Source organism: Phalangium opilio, unplaced genomic scaffold (assembly GCF_054372755.1).
Source record: "Phalangium opilio isolate 3A_F unplaced genomic scaffold, DU_Popi_V2 ptg000217l_1, whole genome shotgun sequence".
Lineage (NCBI taxonomy): Eukaryota > Metazoa > Arthropoda > Arachnida > Opiliones > Phalangiidae > Phalangium > Phalangium opilio.
Window position 1 is genome coordinate 1,725,732 of NW_028324218.1, and position 25,202 is coordinate 1,750,933.

Genomic DNA, 25,202 nt, shown 5'->3' on the forward strand with positions numbered 1-25,202 from the left:
ACTTCCGAAATAATCTACGCAATTTAGCAAAATATCGTTGTTTATTTTTAAAATTGGAGCTCGCTTCAAATATTTTTCTATCCTGGTATGAGAATTCTAAATGTTTCAGTGGGTGTTTAAAATTTCATAGCTATATTTCCGCAGTATGTGCTCCTTGATTTCCGTCGCGAGTCCTTATTATTATATTTACCCCCCCCCCCCGGGTAGTTTTTCAAGATCGAGGGCAGAATGCGTTTAGGCGCGTAGCGGTCTTAATGGCGGTAAGTACATGCAATTTTCAAATTTTCAAAAATTTTTTTGACCAACTTGCGGCGGGTTAAGAATTTTTTCACTATTTTTTCCGAACTCCCCGTGGCCTAATTAGTCAGAATCAAGTGTTGGTTGGGTTAGGTAGGTAAAGTAAAATCTTACCAAAATTTTAAAATAAGGTAGGAAATTGTGTATTTGTTTGTTGAAATGGAAATAAAGCACATTATAACACCTATTAATTTTGCACATAATCCTTGCACCTATCCTATTAATTTCACACTACCTATTAAATTAATTAAAATAACGCATAATTCAAGAATAACAATTAAAAAAAGCGCAAATACAAACCTAAAATTGGGAGATGAGGCAAATATTGAGGAGGCTGCTTTAGAAATGGCTTTAATGTTAAAAGAAGCTAATGAAATTGGTGTTGAAAGCTGTCTGTTACAATGGCAAAAGAAAATATTTAGCCATGTAATAATAATAATAATACAGAAAATTCAACGCTAAATATTTAATTTTAATTAATGTACGCAGAATGAAATAAAGTTTTATAAAGATGACAGACATTGCGTAACATTTTTAGACCATAAATACCACGATTTAGTGTCTAATTTGGACGCTAGTGAAGTTACAAATTATATATACACATATACCGATGTTGATTTTAAAACGGCGTATTGTAAAGTTAGTTTAATTACAATTAAACCCTAATTAAACTAAAATTTAGCTAAAATTAAACTAATTTTTAGAATTACGAAGACCCCGAATCAATTATTAAAGAAAGTTCTTCGAGTTCAGGGGAAATTAGAAATAGAAAAAAGTCAATTAAACCAAGGTTATCAAAATGTTTAAAAATTAAAAAATTCCGATAGAAAAATTTATTAAATTTTAAATTTTAATTTAGACAATCTGATTTAAAATCAAAGCCAATATTCCCCAAAGATTTAAAATTCCCTCAATGCAAAGGGTGTTTGGAAAATGGTTCAAAACATCAAGTGATGTTTGTAATGGCTGATTTGGATCCGGAAGAGTTAGTAATTATAGTTAATTTTAATTAAGCATTAATTAGAGATTAAATATAATTAAAAATAATAGGTTTTCTGAGGATATATTAATTTCTATTTTGCATTCTGATGAAAAGGGAAATTTAATAATAACACCTGATTTCAATCCTAAAGGAAAACCATATATTTTGCAAAATAAAAAATTTGGTACTTAAGTTAATTAAGATTAATATAAGATATTTAATTATTTATTAGTATTATTGTTAATATTACTATTATAGAAACGTTTGAATATCGGATTGAAAATGTTTCTGAACAAATACCCAAGTAATTTTAATTATATTTAAGCTAATTCAATTATTTTAACTTAAATATAATTATATTTTTCAGAGCTGAGAAGGATTTGGAAAATCAAAAATATTTAGAAGTATTTTTAATTATTATTTTTTTTCAGTGTTGCGTCTAAGAATTTAACTTAATTGACATTAATTAATTTAATTAACTACAGATTTGTTTAAAACATTCGCGATACCTAAAAAGCTGTGTTGGAAGTCAGTTTGAAGTTCCGAATCACGGAATTTTTAAAGTTTATTTAATGGGAGAAATTGGTATATTTGATTTATAATCTCAATTAAATTAAAATTAAACTTAATTAATTAATTACTATATATATAGTTGAAGCCACTAATTTTGGTAACAAAAACCTCTACGTCATTTACAATATCGATCTACCAAATGGTAAGTAATTAAAATAAACATTAAAATTAAAACTAATTATAACACTTAAATTTAATTATAGGTTGGTCTGTATCGGATACCGGTTGGTTAAGTGGTATGACGCAAGTTTCCAAACCGACAATAAGAAATAAAGTGAAATTAAATTAAATATTAATGTCAATTAAATTAAAATTAATGCGTATTAATGAGTGATTTTTAGATCTACACGTCAAATTTTTCACTCCCAATAGAAGGGGAGTTTGAATTAACCATAAACAACTTCAACTCTGAAGGTTTTTAAATTTAATTTCAATTATAATTAACTGAATTAAAATTATAATTCATCAATTTTCAGATAATCTATTTAAATGGCCAATTATTTTGTTCGAAATTGCCTCAAAAGATTCATGGAATTGCGTTCGGACTGAGGGTTATGGATTTATTGAAATACCTCATGAACCTGGTAAGCTTTTTAAATTCACAAATGCGAACACCAACTTAATTACCTTCAAATCTTAATTAAGGTTGTTATAAAATTAACCTATCAACTTGGAAACCAATTAACCCTTCCCCAACTGCCCAATTACGCAATCATTTCATTGGTAATATGAACGAGTTGGAGGATATAAGCTACGTAAGAGTGCCCAATGGTCATCAAGATGGTCTAATAAGTCGTTTGGGTTTCGCAACAGAAACCAGCGGGGATTTGATGGTTAAGTTAAATATTTTACATCAATCACAGTAAGTTTTCTTTGATTTTAACTAAGTCTATTAAATAACGGTCTAATTTCTTTAAAATATAGGTCATTTTTGATTATAAATGAAAAGAAAGATCTGCTAAGTAAATTGGAGTGAGTTAAACCGTAAATCAACAACCAAGGCTTAGGAAAACTATGTCGCTAACCTCTTGACCTTTTCAGATTATCCAATTCCAGAAACTCCATTCAATCCGTTTTAATGGCCTTTCAACGCGCTAGACACAAGATGTTATCGGCAAGAAACAAACTATATTCGCCGTCTAAAACTTAATTACTTATTTTTGTAAAAAAAACTTCATTAAAATTTGCATAAAAGCATCGAAAACTGTTTTTGCCCACACACTTGGCGGTAATTGGGAAAACGCGGGAAATCTATAGGCCCATAGGACTACAGTCGCCATCTGGTAGGCCTACTTGGGACCGTCACATCACCTCTTTTCTGATTGGTTAAAAAAAACCAGGTGATCGTACTACCACCACCACCTGGCTGAAAGCGTTAAATTAGTAGGCCAAATATTTTAAGTAATTAATTAGTATTTTAGTTAGATCACAATGTTTACATTGTAATGTAGTTGTGTAAAGCATCGTCCGATACTAACTTAAACAAAATCCGGTACGGGTACAATTTCGGTATGAGTGAATAAGGTCAAAAATCACTTTAGAGCAAAATCAAGCACACCATTCGATAGAGCGTAAAATTTAGATCTAAAATGGCCGCCGCTTTTTTTCAAATTTCCAAAAAAAAAAAAAAAAAAAAAAGTCTTATCCCCCATAAGAATTGCCACCTTTTCCAAAATATTGATGTTTAACGTTAGGGCTCATTTTCACTTAAGAGGCCGAATAGGTTTGGTTAGGTTAGATTAGATTAGGTTAGGTTAGATTAGATTAGGTTAGGTTAGGTTTGGTTAGGTTAGGTTAGGTTTGGTTAGGTTAGGTTAGGTTAGGTTAGGTTTGGTTAGGTTAGGTTTGGTTAGGTTAGGTTAGGTTAGGTTAGGTTAGGTTTGGTTAGGTTAGGTTAGGTTTGGTTAGGTTAGGTTTGGTTTGGTTAGGTTAGGTTTGGTTAGGTTAGGTTAGGTTAGGTTGGAAAAGGTGGCAAATTATTGGCCCTCTGATGTTTTCCACACTGTTTTTGAACTTGTTCACCTATACTGCAAAAAATTTTTTTTGGTTTTTTTTTTGGAAATTTGAAAAAAGCGGGGGTTATTTTAGATCTAAATTTTACGCTCTATCGAATGGTGTGCTTGATTTTGCTCTAAAATGATTTTTGACCTTATTCACTCATACCGAAATCCTACCCCGGTACGTTTTTGGTCTATTTTAAAATAAAAAATAAGAAAAACGCCAAGTTTTTAATTTTTTTATTAAGCCTTGGCTATGTTTATACTCCTATTTTTGATAATGTAGATCAATAATTTAGAGGTTAAACTTTATTTTCCTGTATTTTTATGACCGTGCACTGTTTATTTGGTCTAATTATTACCTAAATAGGCCTAATTTTTAATGGTTTTGGTCTATTTTCAAGTAAAAAATAAGAAAATCGCGAAGTCTTAGATTTTTTTATTAAGCCTTGGCTATGTTTATACTCCTATTTTTGATAATGTAGATCAATAATTTAGAGGTTAAATTTTATTTTGCTGTTTTTTTATGAATATCCACTTATTATTTTGACGTTTTTTGGTCTAATTATTACCTAAATAGGCCTAATTTTTAATTTAGGTTTGCATAAATTTCTATACACAAGGTGTTGGTGATAATAAATATCAACGGCGAATTTAAACACTATAGCAACTGGGGGTGCCCCAGTAAGCCCATCCGCGATGGATGTTGGTCAACAATGGCGCCGCAGAATGACCGGCTTTTGGATGATGGCGAACCCAGTATTTGGGAGAAGATTCCGCCATTTACATAAATTACACACTGAAGGTTTTATGGGCCTAAACGCAGTCTGTTTACCCGATGGCAATCCACCGGGAGCCGTCTACCGTTCTAGTTTACCAGCTACCCCAGTTTCAACCCCTCTTTGGGATAATAATCATTATTTTAGTGAACAAATACTACGCGACCGTTTATGTAAAACACCATCCCCTAGAAAATGTAGAATGTTCGAACCCCGGGGCTCGATCCCCGATATGGGATTCAATTCTTTAGATTTACCGTCAACTAGTTCATCCCCCGCTAATGATAACGCCGCAAGCGAATTAGATAATGAGGAATTAACAAGTCCTAGCCCTGAAGATGAACTTAAAGAATTAACAAAATCTAGTGACGAGGAAGAAACGGAAAAAGGGGGTTTAGGAGACCAAATTAACGATATTTCGGAGGGTAGAATCCTTAAAAGGCGGCTTTTTGTTGGGAATATAAGTTATAGGGTAACCAAAAACCAAATGAAAGAATATTTTGGACAATTTGGTAAAGTTATATACGCTGAAGTTGTCCAGGATCATTTCAAGAGATGGTCTAAGGGGTAATTAATTAATTAATTAACTCCGTTAAAACCTATAAAAATCAAAAACGCCTTCCTAATTAACGAGGGAAATAATTAATTAATTAATTAAATTATAGATATGGTTTCGTTACATTCGCAAAACACGAATCGGTTATTAAAGCTCTAAATGCCCCGGTTGGTTCTTTAGAACTTGATGGGAGAACTTTAAGAGTTTTTCCCGCTGAAGAGAAACGTACTTCCAAATTAAAGAAAGATGTTAAAGACCTGAGTCCTCAGGTTAATAACAATATTAACCCCAAAATGTTAATAAACAAACCCCTAAAATAGATTTATTTTAATCTAATCTACCAGGATTTTGAACCTGATTTTGAATCAGTACCAGAAAAACAATCCACAATTATAACCTTACGTAAAGGCAATCCCATTCAAAATATAAATGATCTTGAAGATGACATAATCTTTCATATATTCTCATATTTGAATTTTGTTGACAGGGTTAGAATTGAAAGGGGTAAGCAAGTTAATTAGCGGTCTTATTTATTCCTGATCAGCGCCATCTACCCATAGCGGTGACTTTAAGAACTACTGTAAGCGGCAAGCCAATCAGATGTCGCTAAAATCTGGTGACGTCATTTTTGGTAAGACCCCCCCACCGAGAGTGCCAGTCAGTGACGTCACCAGATTTTAGCGACATCTGATTGGCTCGCCGCTTACAGTAGTTCTCAAAGTCGCCGCTATGGGTAGGTGGCGCTGATCAGGAATAAGACCGCTAAGTAGAAAGAGTTAATTAATTAAATAGAAGATAATTTTAATTAAAAATTAACTATAGTTTGTAAACGGTGGCAAATATTGGCTTTAAGAACATGGCAAAGTCAGGAATCTCTAGAACATTGGAGTTGTTTCTCTTATAATGGACAAGCAGGTCCGTTAAAATGTTAAATATTAATGTTAAAACTTAATTTTAACATTAATTTACACATTTCAGTTCTTAATAACATGGTCCTTAGAAGTTTGTTAAAAAAATGTGCCCCTAACTTGAAGAAAATTGATGTTTCAATTACTTTACACGCACTTGATTTTCAAGCTATTGAAATCATAAGTTAGTTCATTAATTAATGATTTAGTTGTTAATTAATTGATTTCCTTGGCGTTAATTTAATGTTAATTTTTAATTCAGCTCATTTGTGCCCCAATTTGGAATATGCTAATCTATCTGGATTAAGAGTTACAAACGTATCTTTACAACAATTAGCACAAAAATGTCCTAAACTTAAAACTATAATTGTACAAAAATGTTTTGATGCTGGAGAAAAAGGATTTTGGTGGCTGTTACATTTATGTAAGGATTTGGAATATTTGGACGCAAGTGGAAGCCTAAGACTAACAGGACAGGTATAATGGCTAAGCCTTTGCGCCCCCCCCCCATTTGCGTTTTAAGCCTTTGCTCCTTTGTCAGTGGCGTTTTTAAGCCTTGGGCCCTTTGTTGTGGCGTTTTTTTAAGCCTTTGTTCCTTTGTTAGAGCGACATTTTAAATCTTTCCTCCTTTGTTAGAGCGACATTTTAAGCCTTTGCCCCTTTGTCAGAGCGACATTTTAAGCCTTTACCCCTTTGTCAGAGCGACATTTTAAGCCTTTACCCCTTTGTCAGAGCGACATTTTAAGCCTTTACCCCTTTGTCCCAGCGACATTTTAAGCCTTTGCTCCTTTGTTAGAGCGACATTTTAAGCCTTTGCCCCTTTGTTAGAGCGACATTTTAAGCCTTTGTTCCTTTGTCAGAGGAGTTTTTTAAGCCTTTGTTTTCCTTTGTTAGAGCGACATTTTAAACCTTTGCCCCATTGTTAGAGCGATATTTTAAGCCTTTGCCCCATTGTTAGAGCGACATTTTAAATCTTTCCTCCTTTGTTAGAGCGACATTTTAAGCCTTTGCCCCTTTGTCAGCAGCGTTTGTAAGCCTTTACCCCTTTGTCAGCGGCGTTTGTAAGCCTTTACCCCTTTGTCAGCGGCGTTTGTAAGCCTTTACCCCTTTGTCAGCGTGCCGTTTTTAAGCCTTTGCCCCTTTGTCAGCGGCGTTCTAAGCCTTTGCGAGTTGGAATAACTAACTAATTAAAAATTTCACGCAGTGTTTTCACATGGCGAGGCCAAAATTGAAGACGGTGGTCTTAAATAACTGCACCAAACTTTGCCCTCAAGGTTTCAGTAAACTAGCCACAAAATGTCACGGATTAACGGCATTATATTTGAACGAATGCCACGAATTAACTGACAGAGCATTAGAACTCCTATGTCAGAGTCTGCGCAATTTGACCATATTACATTTGGGCGGACGTTACAGAGAGTGTAAATGATAATTATCAATTAATTAACATAAATAATTGGTTAATTAACTGATTATTACCGTAATTTATAATTAAAATAGTAACTCCGTCTGGTTTGCACCATATTGGTCGACTTTCAAGCATGGAGGAATTGCTTCTAAAACAAAATGACGCGGTTGACGATGACGTCATGTGCGCAATTGCGAGAGGTTGCCGCAAATTAAGGTGGCTAAATATTAGCGGTTGTTTTAGAAGAGGAGTTTCAGACGCATCCTTAAAATCAGTTTCCGAATGTCCAAGGCTTAGGACTTTATTTATAAGTTATCTTGATAAGGTTAATTGATTAATTTTCTAACTTTAATTTTTCCCTGACTTAGTTTAATTAAATTTAATTTAACTTAATTATCATTAGATTACGGATGACGGTATCTCAACTTTAGCTAGACAAGGACAATTAGAAGTCCTTCAAGCTAGGGGTTGTATGAATTTGGGGGATAAAGGATTTATCGCGGTAGCGTTACTTTGTCCTTCCTTGAAACAATTAGACGTTTCAGGATGTTCTCTAGTCACAAATTACACGGTTCAAGCTTGCCTCGAAAGCGTTAATAATAGAGCCGTGTCCAGTAAACTGCAATTAATAGTTGGAGGTAAAAGCAATTAAGAACTATAAAGTAATTAAAAAGTTCCCTCTAATTGCATTTTCTTTTTTTGGCAGGAACAAGTGTTAAATTGGAAGAATTACAACTCGATAACGATAATCTAACGATTTCAAGGTTTAATTACTGCCAGGATTCCCTTAGACCTGATTTCATTGATATTATTGGTAAGTATTGCGTCTATTTTGATCAAAACGGGGCGTTTCCCTCGATTAAAACGGGGCGTTTCCCTTGACCGAAACGGGGCGTTTCCCTTGACGAAAACGGGGCGTCTCTATAGATCAAAACGGGGCGTTTCCCTGGATCAAAACGGGGCGTCTCCCTTGATCAAAACGGGGCGTCTCCCTTGATCAAAACGGGGCGTTTCCCTTGACCAAAACGGGGCGTTTCCCTTGACCAAAACGGGGCGTTTTCCTTGACCAAAACGGGGCGTTTCTCTTGATCAAAACGGGGCGTCTCCCTTGATCAAAACGGGGCGTCTCCCTTGAACAAAACGGGGCGTTTCCCTTGAACAAAACGGGGCGTTTCCCTTGAACAAAACGGGGCGTTTCCCTTGACCAAAACGGGGCGTCTCCCTTGATCAAAACGGGGCGTCTCCCTTGATCAAAACGGGGCGTTTCCCTTGACCAAAACGGGGCGTCTCCCTTGACCAAAACGGGGCGTTTCCTTGATCAAAACCCCGCGATTTAAAAACAACATTTTATTTTAGGTACCACAACATTTGATGAACTTGATCACGATCAAGAAGGTGATCAACAACAGCACAGGGGTTCCAGAGAAGGTTGGCCAGTAGCTGACGAAGTCGCCGAATATTTCCTAACGTGTGATGATCCAGGATATATTGGTGATATGTGGCCGAGTTGATTGAGTCAAACAATTTGTAATTAAATAACTAATTAATCAAACCTAATTAAAAACTTTCAAGAACTAAATTATTAATTTCGAAAGATTGTATTGTAAATTGCATTAAACACAGAAAAATAACACATTAAATTAAAAGAAAGAAACAAAACCCTTAACTTGTAAAAATTAAAATTAATTGGAATTAATTTTGTTTAGGTGTTTTTTTAGATGTTAATTGTGTTAGATTCCAAGGATGGTTTGCAATCTTGGAAAGTATTAAATTTCCTTGCAATAAAATGGGGGAAAATAATAACTTCTTAGCTTGCAAATTAATTAATTAATCGATTAATTTAGATTAATTAACTGCTGTAAATATTTACAATAATAAGACAATGGTTGAAGTTATTTGTTTAAAAAAAGGAAAAAGGCATTGAGGAAGGCTGTATTTTTGAATGAAACATCGGGAAATGGATATTTTTGGAATGAGGATTAAATATTGCTAATTAATTAATTATTAATTAACTAATTGATAATTAAATCATATCATTTTTGATTAAAAGAAAATAAAATAAACAATTCTAGTCTTAGGTAAGGTAAAGTTAGCAGCTATTTCTTTTTTGGAAAACGGGATTAATGTTAATTGCATTTAAATTAATGTAATATTAATTAATTAACTTACTTTTTATTAATTAATGTTAATGCATTGCTTTCCCACCACGATTGTCTGTAAAAAGTTTTGAAACCAAAATAAAATTATTTCTTTTATTTAATAAAGTGTTTATTTGTTTGTTTATTTATTTATTTGTTTACCTTTTTCTTTGAGAACATGTTCATTTAATTTCATGCAGGGGATGGTTTTAAATTAATTAATTAGGCGATTTTCTGTTCAGGTGATGCAATAATTGGGAATTTGGGCCTTGGTTTCATTTACAAGCAGTTGGTCATGCAAAAAGAAAAGTATTTTAGTCTAATAGCGCTCTGTGCAAACTTTACATAGATAATAATACGTACAAAGGCTTACTGCTGCCACTACTGTAAAAATAAATCGGAATTACATGTTCAGGTGATGCAATATTCGGGCCTTGGTTGAAATTACAAGCAGTTAGTCATGCAAAAAGAAGCGTATTTTAATCTAATGGTACTCTGTGCAAAGTTTCCCTAGATAATAATACGTACAAAGGCTTACTGCTGCCACTACTGTAAAAATAAATCGGAATTTCATGTTCATGCACGTTTTCATCGCGATTTTATGTTCAGGTGATGCAATATTGGGCCTTGGTTTCAATTACAAGCCATGCAAAAAGAAGCGTATTTTAGTCTAATGGAACTCCGTGGAAACTTTACAAAGATAATAATACGTACAAAGGCTTACTGCTGCCACTACTGTAAAAATAAATGGGAATTACATGTTCAGGCAGGTTTTCATCGCGATTTTATGTTCAGGTGATGCAATATTCGGGCCTTGGTTTCAATTACAAGCAGTTAGTCATGCTAAAATACAAGTATTTTAGTCTAATAGCATTCCGTGCAAAGTTTCCGTAGATAATAATACGTACAAAGGCTTACTGCTGCCACTACTCTAAAAATAAATCGGAATTACATGTTCAGGCATGTTTTCATCGCGATTTTATGTTCAGGTGATGCAATATTGGGCCTTGGTTTCAATTAAAAGCCATGCAAAAAGAAGCGTATTTTAGTCTAATGGCACTCCGTGGAAACTATACATAGATAAGAAAGAATATGTACAAAGGCTTACAACTGCCACTACTACACCTGTAAAATAATATGTTATTATACACCAATCATAAGTAACATGACAACATCAAATGTTCATAGATAACTATGAAATTTTGGTAAAACATGATTAACTCCGACTTATGTTGTTACATTACTTATGTTTTCACTTAATTGTTTACAAAAATTCCACGTACCTTTTTTTTTTCGTAGAAGCCTATTTACAACAAAATAAACAACAATTATTTTTCAAACAATTAAAATACAATACAATACATAATTTATGATATTTTTTTTTTCATGTTTTATGAAAACTTATGTAAAAAACGTCACGGTTACATGATTACTAATTTACAAAGGCTGGTTAAGGGAACTATCTATTAAAATATCCCATTTGTTTGTCTGTTTGTTTGTTTGTCTTCCAACTTTTACGTGGAATTAACGAAATAATTAATCAAAATTAATTTAAGAAAGTTCGTTTGTTATCAATTAGCTTATTTTTCTTTAAAAAAAGAAAAGATTAAAATAGCTCATTTTGACTGATTGTATATATGTATCGTAAAAAGCGTAAAATAATGACAAATTAATGAACTAATTAATTAGCTAATGTCAATTAAAACAAAATTAATTGACTTGTTTTTTGTTTTCTTGCTTTTATAAAAAAAGAAGTTGATTTATGCTTCAAAGCACCATTATTAATGTTTAAATTTTAATTTTAATCGGGAGGATTAAATGTAAATTTTAAATCACATGCATTAATTTAATTTTTAAGCTAGTGATTTTTAATGAAGTTAATGATGGTGGGGGCGGCGGTTAATTTGGCCTACGAAATTTGACCAGAATGTAATTAATTCTTAATTAAAAATAACCCTAATCCGACAATTAATGTTAATATGAAAATTAATTAATGTATAATTAACATCAAATAAAAAAAAAGTGAAATTGGTAATTTTTGTTGTTAAAAAGGGAGGGACAATTAATTAGTTAATGAGCATTTACAAATGTGTTGTCACAAATTGTTCACAAATTTTTTTTGATGGTTTTTCACAAATATTTCTGTGGTTGTTGAAATATGCACCAAAAAAGTATTTTTTTTAGCAAATACCAAATAATTTTCGTGATTAAGGAATTATATAAAAACAATAATTGGAATTAATTGCAAAAAAATATTAACATAAATTATCATAAGAGTGGTTGTGTGTGTGTGAGATCAACAAAATTTAATTTTTGTTTATTAATGAATTAATTAACCATTGACCTAACAAGGAGGATTCGTGTTTAACAAACAGATTTTGTTTAAAATTTACGTTAATCGACTTTAATTTATTTAAATTAGTATTCACCTCGTAATTACCTTTAATTTGAATACCTACAAGCCATAGTTAATAACATCATGAGTCACATGACACTTATGTCATTAACATTAACTCATGGTGGCGCTTTAGTCCGCACTTATGACGTCATTACCTTATATATTGGTATGCAGCTCGTAATTACCTTTAATTTGAATACCTACAAGCCATAGTTAATAACATCATGACATTTAAGTCATTAACATTAACTTATGGTGGTCCGCCCTATGACGTCTTTCACAACTCATTGCGGCGCTTCAGTAACCCCATGACCTCATTAGCTTAAGAGGTAATTCGGAAAAACGTAAATTTAAACAATAACTATTCATTACAACTTAAAATAAAAATGGGGTCAAACAGGGGTCAAATGGTCAACAAAAAAATCCGTATTCATTGGCAGTGTAAAAAAATGGAAGATTTTACAAGTTTCATTGATCACAAATCTGGTTTGTTATATTTTATAAAGTTGGTAATTGTTACTTACTTTTAATTCTAGCTACGTTGGTTTTAATTTCCGAAATATACCACAAATATTTTAGGCACAAAGTTCTTTTTATCTTAATTAATTAAATTGTAATTAACTCTATCATCACATTAACATCTCAGTGCGTTTATCAATTAATTTAACTCGTATTATTATTATACAGAACATTTATATCGTTGGATTAATTACTGCAAACGTTAGGGGGAAGGTTAATGTTAATTTGTTTACTGTATAGCCCAAATTTTTCGGTTGATTCTTAATTAATTTTTACCTTAATCTTAATTATTTTTAGGTGACGATCCATAATTATTTACAAGTACAATTAATTAAATAATTAAACTACGATGATTAGTCACCTGTTATAAAGTAATTAAGATTTTGTGTTACGTTAATATTAACGTATTTAGGGTTGATATTGATAAGGCTTCGGTTGGGCCTTTTCTACACCGTCGTCCTAGCATTTTTAAAATATTTTTCGAAACCAATATTAACCCGAAAACGCGTTAATTAATTTAAGAGTTAGTAGTTGAATCAAACTAATTTAAACTTTGGTAAAAATTTGTTATTTTGGGCCGATGGAAAAGCTTTAGTTTGTAATGTATTTTAATATATATAGTGCAATATTACGTTTTGAAAACTTTACGGTATTTATTTAGAGTTAACAAGGCACACAGGTTAATCAGTTTTATGTATGTATTTTATGTTTGTGTTGTCAATTAGGTATTTATTTATTTGTTTACTAATTAAGGGGTTTAGTTAATTGTTTTTCTACGCGATTAGTTCTACTAACTTGCGTTTTTAGAAGTTAAAAATCCTGATATGGACCAAATATAATTCTTCCTATTGAGTTTGTTTAGCATCGTTTTTTAATTTAATTGCATCCTGACTGACTTTTGACTGTCTGTATTCGATTTTAATTGCAAACCAATATTAACAATTAAGTTCTCAATTGTTTGAAGTCTAACAATTGAATTTCTTCGAAGAAAACGCGATATTCTTCAAAGAAACGATTGAATTTCTTCGAGTAAAACGCGATATTCTTCAAAGAAACGATTGAATTTCTTCGAGTAAAACGCGATATTCTTCGAAGAAACTCGATTGTTCTCGAAGAAAAACGCGATATTCTTCGAAGAAACTCAATTGTTCTCGAAGAAAAACGCGATATTCTTCGAAGAAACTCAATTGTTCTCGAAGAAAAACGCGATATTCTTCGAAGAAACTCAATTGTTCTCGAAGAAAAACGTGATATTCTTCGAAGAAACTCAATTGTTCTCGAAGAAAAACGCGATATTCTTCGAAGAAACTCAATTGTTCTCGAAGAAAAACGCGATATTCTTCGAAGAAACTCAATTGTTCTTGAAGAGAAAAACGCGATATTCTTCGAAGAAACTCAATTGTTCTTGAAGAGAAAAACGCGATATTCTTCGAAGAAACTCAATTGTTCTCGAAGAAAAACGCGATATTCTTCGAAGAAACTCAATTGTTCTCGAAGAAAAACGCGATATTCTTCGAAGAAACTCAATTGTTCTTGAAGAAAAACCGAAATTCTTCGAAGAAACTCAATTGTTCTTGAAGAAAAACCGAAATTCTTCGAAGAAACTCAATTGTTCTTCGAAGAAAAACGCGATATTCTTCGAAGAAACTCAATTGTTCTTGAAGAAAACCGCGATATTCTTCGAAGAAACTCAATTGTTCTTGAAGAAAAACCGATATTCTTCAAAGAAACAATTGAATTCCCTGAAGAAAATGTTCAGGCGATATTAATGTACCTTCAAACAACACTAATTGTTCAATTGTTAACACTGGTTTTAAGTAAATTCATTTTCTATCTTGCATTGTTATTTCTTGACTTTCGTTAGCTTAATTGGTTTTTTTTGGGAGAGGGGGGGGGGCAAGGGAGTTGTTCATTAAATGTAAAACAAGAAAAAGAAACCACGTTCATATGTTCATGTTCATATCATACCCATTTAAAAACTTGTAGAGACGAAAAAAACACCGAACTTGTTTTGACATTTAACACAATATCGCTTTGCAAGCTTTAGCCGAAACTTTTATCCCAAAAACTATTCTTTTTATTTCACGACGACCATTTAATGCCACCATTTTTTTTATGTTTTGTTAATTTTTGTTTTTCATATCACATTTACTTTGTTAAAAAATTGTTTTTGTATGTTTGTTAAAAAAAAAAAAAAACTAAAAGAAATTAAAGCTCAAAAACAAAACTGCGTTGATTTCAAATTAATGAATTGAGAGACGATTTTTTAATCAATGTTAATTAGCTCTAAATAAAGCTAAGCTAATTAATTAAATCCTAAATTAAAAATAAGTTTAAACCCATATTATTATTAAAGCACATGATTGTAGTAGCAGATGTTTATCCCAACCAAAAAAAAATTCAAATATTGTTTAATTACCCAAATGATAATGTATATTGTATTTGTTTACTTATTTACATTACACGAGAAAAGTTATTCCCGATGCATTTGCCAAGGCTTAACACGCTGAAAAAATGCTGTAAAAATTATGGCGTCGTCTGCTTCAGAGGCCTTTGAAGCGTTTCAATATTTTTAAGACGCTTAAGCACACGACACAATAATTTTAAAACGCAAATTTGTCAATTAAAAGAAAAACAATGCGTTTTAAGCCTTGGCAGGCGCATCGGGAATACGATGTATTAGAAATATTCCTAAAAAATAGCTCCCAAATGTTTTTTTGTTTCGCTTACGATCTTAATTCTAATTAAAACTAAAATTAAACTTAAATGAAATTATATACATATGCGTTCTCAATATACATATAAGTGTGTGTGAGTGTGAATTATTATTCCTAAAAATTACCTAAAATGGAAGCCGTTGGTTTAGTTTATATGGAAAGTGGTGCATTAATGATTAATAATTAACTAAAAAAATTAATTATCTTGGCATATACGAACTTTCTCTCATTTTTTTTCAAAATGCATTGATTTGCTTGTGTTTCATTTAATTGACGTACTAGCTAGCTCCTTCACCGAATATTAATTAATTAAAACACTAATTACTTAATTATTTTACAGGTATGTGTGACCACCATGTCCGTCTTTCTGTCTGTCACAAATTCAAAGACTTTTTTTGAAACGTAAATTTTCAAAAAATATTGGGAAATTAATAATAAAAGTAATAAGTTTTGTATCAAAGCCCTAATAGTGGATTAATTAAAGAAATTATATAGGCTTAATTAAATTATTTTTGATTAAATTAGTACCTATTTCACGATGTAAATAAAATGCATAGTGTTACTTGGAATAATGAAACCTTTTTACTCAAGGTTTCCGTCAAGGTAGATTAGCATAATTAATTCCCCAATATTATTTAAAACTTACCTTTTAAAAAGTCCCCAAAAAACTAATCACGATTAAAAAAAATTATCCTATAATACAGTAAATTAAAAAATAATGACATGACCTTTTAAAACGAAATTAATAGGACTGCAATGGTCAAATAATTAATTATCATACCATATTTAAGTTTTCAATTAAAAAAAAAATTCATGGATATTTAAGAATAATTATAATAAATCAGGAACCAAATAATGTGATTAAAAATAAAAAATGGCTAGAATGGAGAAAAATTAGCCAATAAAAAAAATTGACAATTCAAGCGCACTTGGTAGGTTTTTTAAAATTAAAATTTCAATTTAATTAAACTGAAAAATTAAAATTAATTATGCGCTGAACTGAAATTATTCCTAATTAAACCCTTTTAAATTAAAAAAAATTCCCGTAAGTTAAAAATTAAAAAATAAATTACAAAAAAAAAATTAGCCCGGACATAAACGAAAATTTGAAAAAAAAAAAAAAAAAAAAAAAAAAAAAATTGTCAAAAGTTTTTTTTCACGACGAAATATTTCACATAAACTTGGCTTTTTCGTTTTTTTTTTCATGAAATTTTTTTTCATTAATTTGGGTTTAAATTACGATTGGTTACTTCGATCTTTGCATAGTGAGTCTTAATTTTCGACCAAATAAAAATCCCAAATTACCTTTGTTGACTTTCACTGGCATTTGTTTGTTTTTTGTTGTTATTTTTTGAATAAAACCCCGCACGATTTTATTTGTGTCCGTTTGTTTGTATTTTAAAGTAAAATCAACAAAGCAACTTTACGCGCGTTTAGTGCAGGGCTGATTCTGGCATGTAACATGCTGACAGTTATCGCTGTTGAAATTTGTTATTTATTTTTTTTAAAAAGTTGTTTTTTGTCGATCCAAATGGGATTGTCACATCACAGTTATTGTTTATTTATTTGTTTGTTTGTTTTTTTGGCGTTGAGGTAATAAATTCAAGTTAGATTTGTGTGATTTAACGTATTGTTTTTAGGAGAAAAAAATTAATATGAAAATTAAAAAAAAAATTTCTCCGAACGTTAATTATTTTTTAAAAAACTTCCTAAGTGTTATTTGTTTATTTATTTAATTAATTTTGGTGTTAATTATGATGTTTTAAAAAACCTAATATTGTTTATTCCCATTGATGTGGTGAAGGGGGCAATTCGGAGGGATGAGCAACGGTAGAGCTGGAATACCCACAATTTGCCAAAAATCAATATTTACCAATAAAAAATAAATAAAATAATAAAATTTGAAAAAAAAAAAAATTAAATATAATAATTCAAAATAATAAAAATAATTGGGGTTTTGTTACCAAAAAATAACCGGAAAAATTCAAAAAGTAATATATTTAAGAATAAAATAATTATATAAACAAAATTTGAGATAATCTTCTCAGGGGCAGATTTAATTTTAGAAGTAGGAATGGAGAACAGAGTAATATCTGGGTGCGCGCGTCAAAGTCCCGGACCCCCTTCCACGGGACGGGAAAGGGGTGGGGGGTATGAAAGAAGAGACGGGAGGGTCATAGCGACAGAGGTAAAAAAGGAATTACGTATTTTTCGCCGTCCCCGTCAGCAACGTCATCAAAACGTATTGTTTAAGTGAGCAACCAATAAGATAATTTAAACTTTTCGTTACGTGTTGGTTGGAGGGAGGGGCATATCTATACTTGGTGGTCTATGAGTCGGAATAACTGAAGTAAATACTAACCGTTCCGTTCTCCATTCCTACTTCTAAAATTAAATCTATCCCTGGTACAAATAATGTAAAATTTTGATGGTAGTGCAAATCATACTTATGGATGGACATATCACTTATAAACTTATGATTTAATCAAATTCCTTAGCCTTTAATTGAAAGCAGATTATCTCAAATTTTATTGAATGGGAAAAATTAAATAATAAATCAAAACAACTTTAATAATAATAATAAACTTATCCCGATATATCGATAAATAAATTGCCATTCTTGCTTATAATATTAATATTGGCTTGCTAAAATATTTTATTTACTTATTTACTTAAAAAATGTTTATTGAAAGAGATAAGAGTTGGTCATGCAAGATCCGTAGTAAACAGATTCATGGTAAGATAGTAGAAGAGCCGGAACGCTACCTTGACGTCTGAATTAAGGAAAAATTAAACTAAACATCACTGATCACATGACGATTATAAATACCCTAATTTAATAACAGACGCCATTGTTAGTCGTTTACTTCCAACAGGAATGAATACAGCCACTAGGAATCATTGCGTCCCCCACGATAATTTCTATGAATTCGGGTTTTGTGGGAGGGAGGGGCTTCAGATCTTACTATCCCCCCCGTCACGCGCCTCATAATTCTGATGGCGAGTCCCTAGGCACGTGCGCAACATAGCTCGAGATAGATTATAATTTCGCCAGGTTAAATTCGTCATACGTAATGATTAGTCTAGTTAGCTCCTCCCTTGGACAAAATTCGCTTAAGAAGTGATATCTAGTTTATTAGGGAGAAGGTATAAATTCGCGTCACATTTCTAGTTCTTTATCTAAAGTCCAAACGTAGACGTGTCCGGAGTTAATCCCCGCCGCCTCTAAATTACAACCAGCAGCATCTCATTATTTCTTAAAAACTCGTGCACGTCACCGCGACGCGAATGGTGAAAATTAGTCTCCTGAGGAGAGGAGGCGAAATAGCCCGGCGCCTCCTTTTACAACCCCCCCCCCCCTTGTATTTTGAATGGGGGACTGCAGGACTATGGCGCTCGCGAATACTTGGGCATCTTCTCCCTAATAAACTAGATCTCACTTCTTGATCCGCTCTAGATACATTGAGGAAAATAACTTTTTCACAATGATTCCTAGTAGCTGTATGTATTCCCGGTACCAACGTTAAAATAAATTGCCAAAGACATGCTATTATACCAAACCAAACACTACGAGATATTGCATGCCAAAAATTAATCTAAAACGAACTAAATAAAATTAAGCCTACATGCTTCAATTTGTTTTAATTAATTAAGATTACGTAATAATTAAAAAAGGTCCCCGAAAAATTTTACACATTCCAATAAATAAATAAATAATTAAAAAATGCAAAATTAGCTTGGCATTTTAGCTAAGTATTGCAGCTCTTGGTGATAAGTGAGATAGGGTTGTTTATTTTTTAATCTCGTTAATATGATAAGTGAAGTAAGTCGAAAGAGGAAAATATTAATTAGTTACGTGCAGTTAACCCAATTTTTAATTAATTAGAAGGGGTAATTAAGGGATTAGACATAAGAAGAACTATCACCCAATAAAAAGCGTTGTTAAAACTCCATTAGAGAAATCTATGACATCACAAGTATCGCTAGTTACCACTGGTTAAAATTTTTGAAAATTAATAAATATAATTTTGAATAAATTAATTTAAAATTAAATTAAATAGCAGTACGAACAAAATAATTTTGATGTCATTAAAACGTTCTCTTAATTAGGGGGTTAATAAATGTATGGACACCACGTGATGAAGTAGATATTATAAACCCCAACTCGCGAATTAATTATGTAATTTCAACATAAGTTTATAAGATATGTTCACACCATAAGTTTGTAACTGGTGAAGGCTTATTACAGACTACATAAATCCTGCAAAACCGAGTGTAGGACTTCAATTCTCGAGCTGTAACTCTCTCAGTAGCATTACGAATCGTATACCTAGTGTCATACTTATGGATGGAACATATCACTTATAAACTTATGATAGGAATTTAAATAAAAAAAAACATCGTATTTGTATTTCTACTTCACCACAATATACTAACCATGATATATTATATATTATATAGAAATTTGGCGGGGCAAACTAACTTAACTTAATAGTTAATTACTAAATTACTAAAAATACTAAGATAAGATTCAAAAAAAGATAAGAGATAAAGATAAAGGGGTAATTACCTGGCGAAACTCTTGAAGGCCGCGGAATGAGGGTTGATACAAAGTGGCACACGAGCTGCTTGGGCACACCGTTCTAAAATGAACTTGTGAAGACGTTCTAATCATGGAAAGAAAGAAAAACAAGAACACGAGTGAATTAGAAACTTTAAAGGAGAAAAATAATTAAGTCAAAACTATAGGATTTTATAGGAGAAAATTAAGTCAAAACTATAGGATATTATAGGACCTTTCATGAACTTATAGGATAATAAAGGACAGGTTCAAAAAAATATAGGTTTGTTATAGGACAACTGGGATCCGGAGCGTACCTTTGACTTGCTGTACAGTGGAAAGATCCTTCTCGAAGGCGTCGTCAAAATGGAACGGGGCGACGGGTTCAAAGTCTGAGATATAATGGCGTCCAGTGGGCGTGGCCGGACAACAACGGCACATGCACGAGTGATACCTGAGTCTCCCTTCGTCGAGGTAGGGGTGAGATAATGCGTCCGCGCACGATATTCGTTTGTCCTGAACGGTAGATAAATAAAAAGAGAAAAAAAACCCACTTATGTAGAACTCATTGGACACGACGAAGGAATCTCGAATTCATATTGAGGACATTGCAAGAAAGTGGTAATTTCATAACAACACGATGAACAATGCGTTCAACTTCAAGAAAAACCCTTAATACCTCAAAAGGATATCGCGAGAGACATAAGAAAAGCCTTAATACCTCAAAGGACATCGCGAGAGTCATAAGAAAAGCCTTAATACCTCAAAGGACATCGCGAGAGTCATAAGAAAAGCCTTAATACCTCAAAGGACATCGCGAGAGACATAAGAAAAGCCTTAATACCTCAAAGGACATCGCGAGAGACATAAGAAAAGCCTTAATACCTCAAAGGACATCGCGAGAGACATAAGAAAAGCCTTAATACCTCAAAGGACATCGCGAGAGACATAAGAAAAGCCTTAATACCTCAAAGGACATCGCGAGAGACATAAGAAAAGCCTTAATACCTCAAAGGACATCGCGTGAGACATAAGAAAAGCCTTAATACCTCAAAGGACATCGCGTGAGACATAAGAAAAGCCTTAATACCTCAAAGGACATCGCGTGAGACATAAGAAAAGCCTTAATTACTTAAAGGACATCGCGTGAAACTTAAGAAAACCCTTAATTATTCAAAGGCCATCGCGTGAAATTTGAACCCTTAATGTAATCTCTTAGGGACAACGTGTCAAAACCCTTAAATAGGGAAAAGACCCGATTGATGGATTAAATTCAGACTTACGGGATTGAATATGAGCATCTGGCAGAGCAAGTGGACAGCTTCGTGAGTGGCTTGCGAGGAGAGCGTATAGAGGGCGGCTAGGGAAGGAGGTTTGGCGGGTCGCCTCAACATATGAGCTCGGGCACCGTCGCAGGCGTAACCCATCTCTTCGACATGGGGGGTGCCCAAGAGGTCCGTAATCAGTTCCAACTGTTGAATGGGCGTTTGAGCTTGGAAGAGAATGCGTCGACCCAAGAGTTCGGCGAAGATACAACCGACAGACCAGATATCGACAGTCGAGGTGTAATGTTGGGTGCCCATTAGGAGTTCGGGCGCCCTGTAGTATTGGGTCACCACCTCTTGCGTCATGTGTTTGGCTTCGTCCGGCTCTTCGACTCGCGCCAGACCAAAATCGCAGATCTTTAACACGCAATTACTATTGACCAATAAGTTGCCCGGTTTAATATCACGATGTAGTATCCGCGCCGAGTGCAGATATTTTAGACCTAAATAGGCCAAAAGTGAAGAAAAGAAAGAAAAGAAATACAAAACGTTAAGTTTCACGTGGTACTATCACAAATTCCGTAGCCTAGGATAATTTTGACAACCCAAGGTATTTTTTTTTTACTTTGAAAATTCAGAGGAACTTAATTAAATAATATAACCAGGGATAGATTTAATTTTAGAAGTAGGAATGGAGAACAGAGTAATATCCGGGCACGCGCGTCAAAAAGTCCCGGACCCCCTTTCATGGGACGGGGGGGGGGGGGGTTTGAAAGAAGAGGCGGATGGGTCATAGCGACAGAGGTAAAAAGGAATGACGTATTTTTCGCCGCCGTCCCCGTCAGCAACGTCATCAAAACGTAGGGTTTAAGTGAGCAGCCAATAAGATAATTTAAACTTTTCGTTACGTGTTGGTTGGAGGGAGGGGCATATCTATACTGGGTGGTCTATGAGTCGGAATAACTGAAGTAAATACTAACCGTTCCGTTCTCCATTCCTACTTCTAAAATTAATTCTATCCCTGCCTGGTTAGGCCTAATTATAATTGACACGTCATTTGGGGGGAAAAAATAAATAAATTGTATATCTTACCTCTGAGAATTTGATATAGAAATACTTTAACATGGTCGGAAGTAAGGGGTTGAGGCGACACTATAATTTTATGCAAATCACTTTGCATTAATTCCGTTATTACATATCTGAATTGTCAATAATGAAGGAAATCTTTAATTTTAATGTTTTTTTTTTTGTCAAAGTCGGTACACACGCAACGCATCACAAGAGGGAAATAATAAATAAAATATTAAAAAAAAGGGTTAAAAATGATTGTACCGGTACCCAAACATTATATTCTAAATTTGGTATTTTTTTCGGTATTATCGTTATAAAAACACGTTTACGATCTCTCTTATTTCCTCCTTAACTACATACATAACATAAAAACCGCCGCGTTTCATAGGGCTTCTTTAAGAATAAAAGGATTACGTAATGACCTAGTTCTAGTTTCGTTATAAAAAGGGGCAAACGTACTCTTTGAAATAATCCTCATATCATATCCATGGAAGTTAATATGAAATCAAAGTAACAATACCTAGTATACACAACTACCCCTTTATCAAAATTATTTAGAATTATAACTTGTTTCTATTAAAATAATATCCTCAATTACATTAGTTAATTATACTAATTAAGTTGCCGACGTTAAATACTATCCGCCTCCTTTCCAATTAAATCGTTAAGCCTAACTAGCAAACATGAAAAGCATTAAAATTTGTTTTAAAATGCAATAAAAATTGGGATTAATGCTTAATCAGGAAGTGATTATTACTTAAATTAATGTAAATTTAAAGTTAAAATTACTGATAATTTGAGTTTTAATTATAACTCATTAAGTAAAGAAGGAAAGTCTAACGATAATCAACCCTTTTTGAATATTAGGGTTAAAAGCGACAGGTCACAACCCCGCCATTAATATAAGCGCGCGAATCTATCAACCAATAAAAACAGCGCGCGAAACGCAACTTTTTAAAACGGGACGGGACATAAGTTTTTCCCCAAATTTAAAAAAAAAAAAAAAATAAATAAAAAATATTGGGAAAAAAATTTTCAATGAAATCATTGAAACCCAATTCAATATAAGCTTTTTCATTATATTCTTTACCTTTCAGGTAAGTAGGGGCAGAAGAAACGGACGGTAGAATTCATAGAATTCACCTGGGCAGGTGTGCAAGAAAAAAATGGGGATTGTAAAATTTGACCTGCAAGCGAGAGCCAGCCCCAGCTAAGCCTCGGTCGTGGAATAATAATAATAATACAAAACAAGACGGCCCAAGGGCTCGTAATAGTAGCCATATCGTACGAGTGAATAGCCCCTCTATACCCTACCCTAACGAGTGGATAACCCCTCTATACCTTACCCTAATGAGTGAATAGCGCTATCTTTTTCAATGCTAAAATGATTTACCGTGCATAAAATCAGAGTGAATAGCCCCTCGATTCCCTACTCTAAACAGTGATTAAATTATAACCGTATAAATTTACTTATGCTGTAATTCTAATATTCCGGCGAATCGAAGAACAGATAGTTTTTAGTGATAATCCCCTCGATGAGTTTACAACAGACTTATGCCGATGCACACTTATCGCATCTTATAAATTTCTGACAAGGACTTATGCCCAGAAACTTTTGAAAGAGAAAGTTTAGTTATAGTGATTACGCATTTTAGTGATTATCCCCTCGAATTACCTTTAGCAATGCTAAAATGATCAGACGCATAACGCCCATTTAACACTATGTTAGCTCTATCTAAACCCACATTTGAATTAACCGCCAAAACGTTCCAGTCAAACATAACATAGATGACGATAGCTACCGAACGAAACGAAACACATGAGGAGCGAGGTAGGAAACGGGGAAAATCGTTATCTATTTAATTAGCACATACATAAACAAGTTGGGAAAACCAAAATATTACCTCTCCGTGTCGAGAAGATTATATAAACTTAAGTATCCAATGAAAACGTCGACCTTTTTGCCCTCATCCTTTCCCGCGCTTTGCGCTTCCTCATTTCATCCTTACTCTCAACATTATCTTCCTCCATTTTACATACAAAAATCAAATACTCACAAAAAGAAGCGGCAAAAACCTGCTGGCCCTATACAACCACTAAATTTGACTTAATGTCCAATTTCCAACAACAATAATATACCGGTAGTTTAATTGACAACCTACTAGCATCGAAATTCTCATTAAGAATGGCTCCCGCGGATAAAAAAGGGCAATTTTCAACTAGGTGGGTGTTATCTCATTAGATTTGAAAAATATCATTTGTCTTTTTTACCAATGCCTAACCGTTTGGATTTTTTAAAGCAATCTTAGCACCAAAAAATATTTTTTGATACAAAATAAATGTTTTATATTCTTATTAAGAATAAAACAAGAGGATAAAAAGGTCTGTCCTCTCGTAATTTTTTAAGCTTTTATCATGATTACTTTATACAACAGTAACAAGGAGTATAAACCCATTAGTGGAAGCAGTATTTTTTTTCCGAAACAATATCGCTTATGTTTATCCTCTCTAGACTTCGCTAAAAACGTATTACTCCTACGTAAAATATTAATAGACAGGCAAGGATTCATACCATTAAAGAAGGAGCGCAATATTATCCATATTTTCATTTCATATACAGAGAAAAGAAATTATTATGTTTCTGAGAGGAGCTTCCCATTTTTGTTGTTGTTTTGAAAAATATATCGCAATGCACGGGCCTTGATAGATATAGGAGGCAATGAATGAAATATATCACAATGCACGCGCCTTGATAGATATAGGAGGCAATGAATGAAATATATCACAATGCACGGGCCTTCATAGATATAGGAGGCAATGAAGGAAATATATCGCATGCACGGGCCTTGGTAGATATAGGAGGCAATGATAATCTCTCTCTTTGCACGAGAGGTTTATCTTTAATATTTAAATAAATATAATTATTTTTAATTATTTTAATCTTCAATAATTAACATTAATAATAGTTAAATCGTTTAAAATAAAGTTATACCTATTATCATCTCAAACTTTGCTAATATTGACGTTTAAAGT

At 32.9% G+C, this 25,202-nt stretch overlaps 3 protein-coding genes and 1 long non-coding RNA gene across 5 annotated transcripts in view; 2 read left to right on the forward strand and 2 right to left on the reverse strand.

Moving 5' to 3' along the window:
- The first annotated feature begins 210 nt into the window (after nucleotides 1-210).
- Nucleotides 211-3,048, forward strand: LOC149615517 (tectonic-like complex member MKS1). The gene is made up of 15 exons (XM_089856030.1): nucleotides 211-723; nucleotides 787-936; nucleotides 1,002-1,087; nucleotides 1,157-1,282; nucleotides 1,348-1,463; nucleotides 1,538-1,583; nucleotides 1,647-1,683; nucleotides 1,765-1,864; nucleotides 1,932-1,994; nucleotides 2,056-2,126; nucleotides 2,194-2,266; nucleotides 2,329-2,436; nucleotides 2,498-2,714; nucleotides 2,777-2,824; nucleotides 2,894-3,048. The coding sequence occupies exons 1-15, from the start codon at nucleotides 457-459 to the stop codon at nucleotides 3,000-3,002; spliced, it is 1,617 nt and encodes a 538-aa protein (XP_089712156.1). The 5' UTR covers nucleotides 211-456; the 3' UTR covers nucleotides 3,003-3,048.
- Nucleotides 3,049-3,197: 149 nt separating this feature from the next.
- On the forward strand, nucleotides 3,198-9,764 carry LOC149615518 (putative RNA-binding protein EEED8.10). The gene is made up of 12 exons (XM_089857670.1): nucleotides 3,198-3,344; nucleotides 4,448-5,195; nucleotides 5,294-5,453; nucleotides 5,529-5,688; nucleotides 6,007-6,099; nucleotides 6,163-6,276; nucleotides 6,355-6,569; nucleotides 7,297-7,513; nucleotides 7,593-7,825; nucleotides 7,904-8,138; nucleotides 8,207-8,314; nucleotides 8,857-9,764. Exons 2-12 carry the CDS (start codon nucleotides 4,549-4,551, stop codon nucleotides 9,009-9,011), a joined length of 2,337 nt encoding a protein of 778 aa, XP_089713796.1. The 5' UTR covers nucleotides 3,198-3,344; nucleotides 4,448-4,548; the 3' UTR covers nucleotides 9,012-9,764.
- LOC149615519 (uncharacterized) lies at nucleotides 9,407-9,881 on the reverse strand. Its single transcript, XR_016376137.1, has 2 exons — nucleotides 9,801-9,881; nucleotides 9,407-9,714 (listed from the first exon to the last, which is right to left on the reverse strand). It is a non-coding gene; the product is annotated as an uncharacterized LOC149615519 (long non-coding RNA).
- A 1,120-nt stretch (nucleotides 9,882-11,001) lies between these two features.
- Nucleotides 11,002-25,202, reverse strand: part of nmo (serine/threonine-protein kinase nemo) — a 36,837-nt gene continuing 22,636 nt past the window's right edge. Inside the window, exons 4-8 of one of the 2 annotated variants that reach the window (XM_089857663.1) lie at nucleotides 22,191-22,297; nucleotides 21,117-21,601; nucleotides 20,151-20,349; nucleotides 19,843-19,939; nucleotides 11,002-17,108 (exon numbers count right to left, since the gene is read on the reverse strand). In XM_089857663.1, the coding sequence (XP_089713789.1) occupies nucleotides 17,054-17,108; nucleotides 19,843-19,939; nucleotides 20,151-20,349; nucleotides 21,117-21,601; nucleotides 22,191-22,297 (943 nt within the window). In that variant the 3' untranslated portion in view covers nucleotides 11,002-17,053. The remainder of the gene's footprint in view (nucleotides 17,109-19,842; nucleotides 19,940-20,150; nucleotides 20,350-21,116; nucleotides 21,602-22,190; nucleotides 22,298-25,202) is intronic. The other variant, XM_089857665.1, reaches the window with a different exon arrangement.

Coding starts and splice junctions, on each gene's coding strand:
- LOC149615517 (XM_089856030.1), top strand. CDS start 457: ATGGAAATAAAGCACATTATAACACCTATTAATTTTGCACATAATCCT. Junction 1,684..1,764: donor AAAATCAAAAATATTTAGAA/GTATTTTTAATT, acceptor AATTAACTACAG/ATTTGTTTAAAACATTCGCG. Junction 2,437..2,497: donor TGAAATACCTCATGAACCTG/GTAAGCTTTTTA, acceptor ATCTTAATTAAG/GTTGTTATAAAATTAACCTA.
- LOC149615518 (XM_089857670.1), top strand. CDS start 4,549: ATGGATGTTGGTCAACAATGGCGCCGCAGAATGACCGGCTTTTGGATG. Junction 7,826..7,903: donor TTATAAGTTATCTTGATAAG/GTTAATTGATTA, acceptor AATTATCATTAG/ATTACGGATGACGGTATCTC. Junction 8,315..8,856: donor TGATTTCATTGATATTATTG/GTAAGTATTGCG, acceptor ATTTTATTTTAG/GTACCACAACATTTGATGAA.